The sequence below is a fragment of the Mastomys coucha genome, unplaced genomic scaffold (genome assembly GCF_008632895.1).
Source record: "Mastomys coucha isolate ucsf_1 unplaced genomic scaffold, UCSF_Mcou_1 pScaffold22, whole genome shotgun sequence".
Lineage (NCBI taxonomy): Eukaryota > Metazoa > Chordata > Mammalia > Rodentia > Muridae > Mastomys > Mastomys coucha.
The window spans coordinates 114911053-114911636 of record NW_022196905.1 but is presented as its reverse complement, the minus strand read 5'-3'; the positions used below and the strand labels follow the sequence as shown (position 1 = coordinate 114911636).

General features: G+C 54.1%; 1 protein-coding gene across 1 annotated transcript in view; it reads right to left on the bottom strand.

Annotated features, from left to right (window-relative positions):
* Hectd4 (HECT domain E3 ubiquitin protein ligase 4) overlaps positions 1-584 on the bottom strand; it is a 160857-nt gene that overhangs the window by 3884 nt on the left and 156389 nt on the right. Inside the window, 1 exon segment of the mRNA XM_031391135.1 lies at positions 7-97. Coding sequence (XP_031246995.1) covers positions 7-97 — 91 coding nt within the window.

Below are 584 nucleotides of genomic sequence, written 5' to 3'. Positions count from 1 at the left end.
ACCGGCAGCAGGGCTTAGGACCTTCAGGGCTCTCAGTGGCCAGGTGCTGGGAGGCAATCTCGGCACACAAGGCCTCCAGCTCGCTCTCATCGTTGATCTGTGGGACACAGGCAGGGTGAAGCTGACTGCTGCTCTGCTGCCAAGGTCCCCAGGCAGTGGAACACTGTCCTTCAGCTGGCAAACACTGGCATGCTCATGGGCCCACAACAGGCCTTGACAGAGTTGCCACCAGTTCAGAGTTGTGCCTGCATTCTAGAGCAGGCTCATGGGCCTCAAAGCCCAAGCTGTCTGGAGGTTGGGGAGGAAGTGTCACTTGAGGTAGAATCTGAGGTTTCAAAAGCCCGTGCCAGGCCCAGTATCTCCCTCTCTTCTCTCAGATCAGGATGTAATTCTCAACTACTGGTCTACTACTGTGCCTAGCTGATTCCTGCTATGACAATAATGGACCAAGCCTTTGAAACTGCAAGCCCCCAATCAAGTACTTTATGAGTTGCCTCAGTTCATGTTGTTCCAAGAAAGCAAAGGAGAGGCAAGAATGATGCCGGATCCTCAAGTCTCTCTGCTGTCTGCATGGGCCCCAGTGC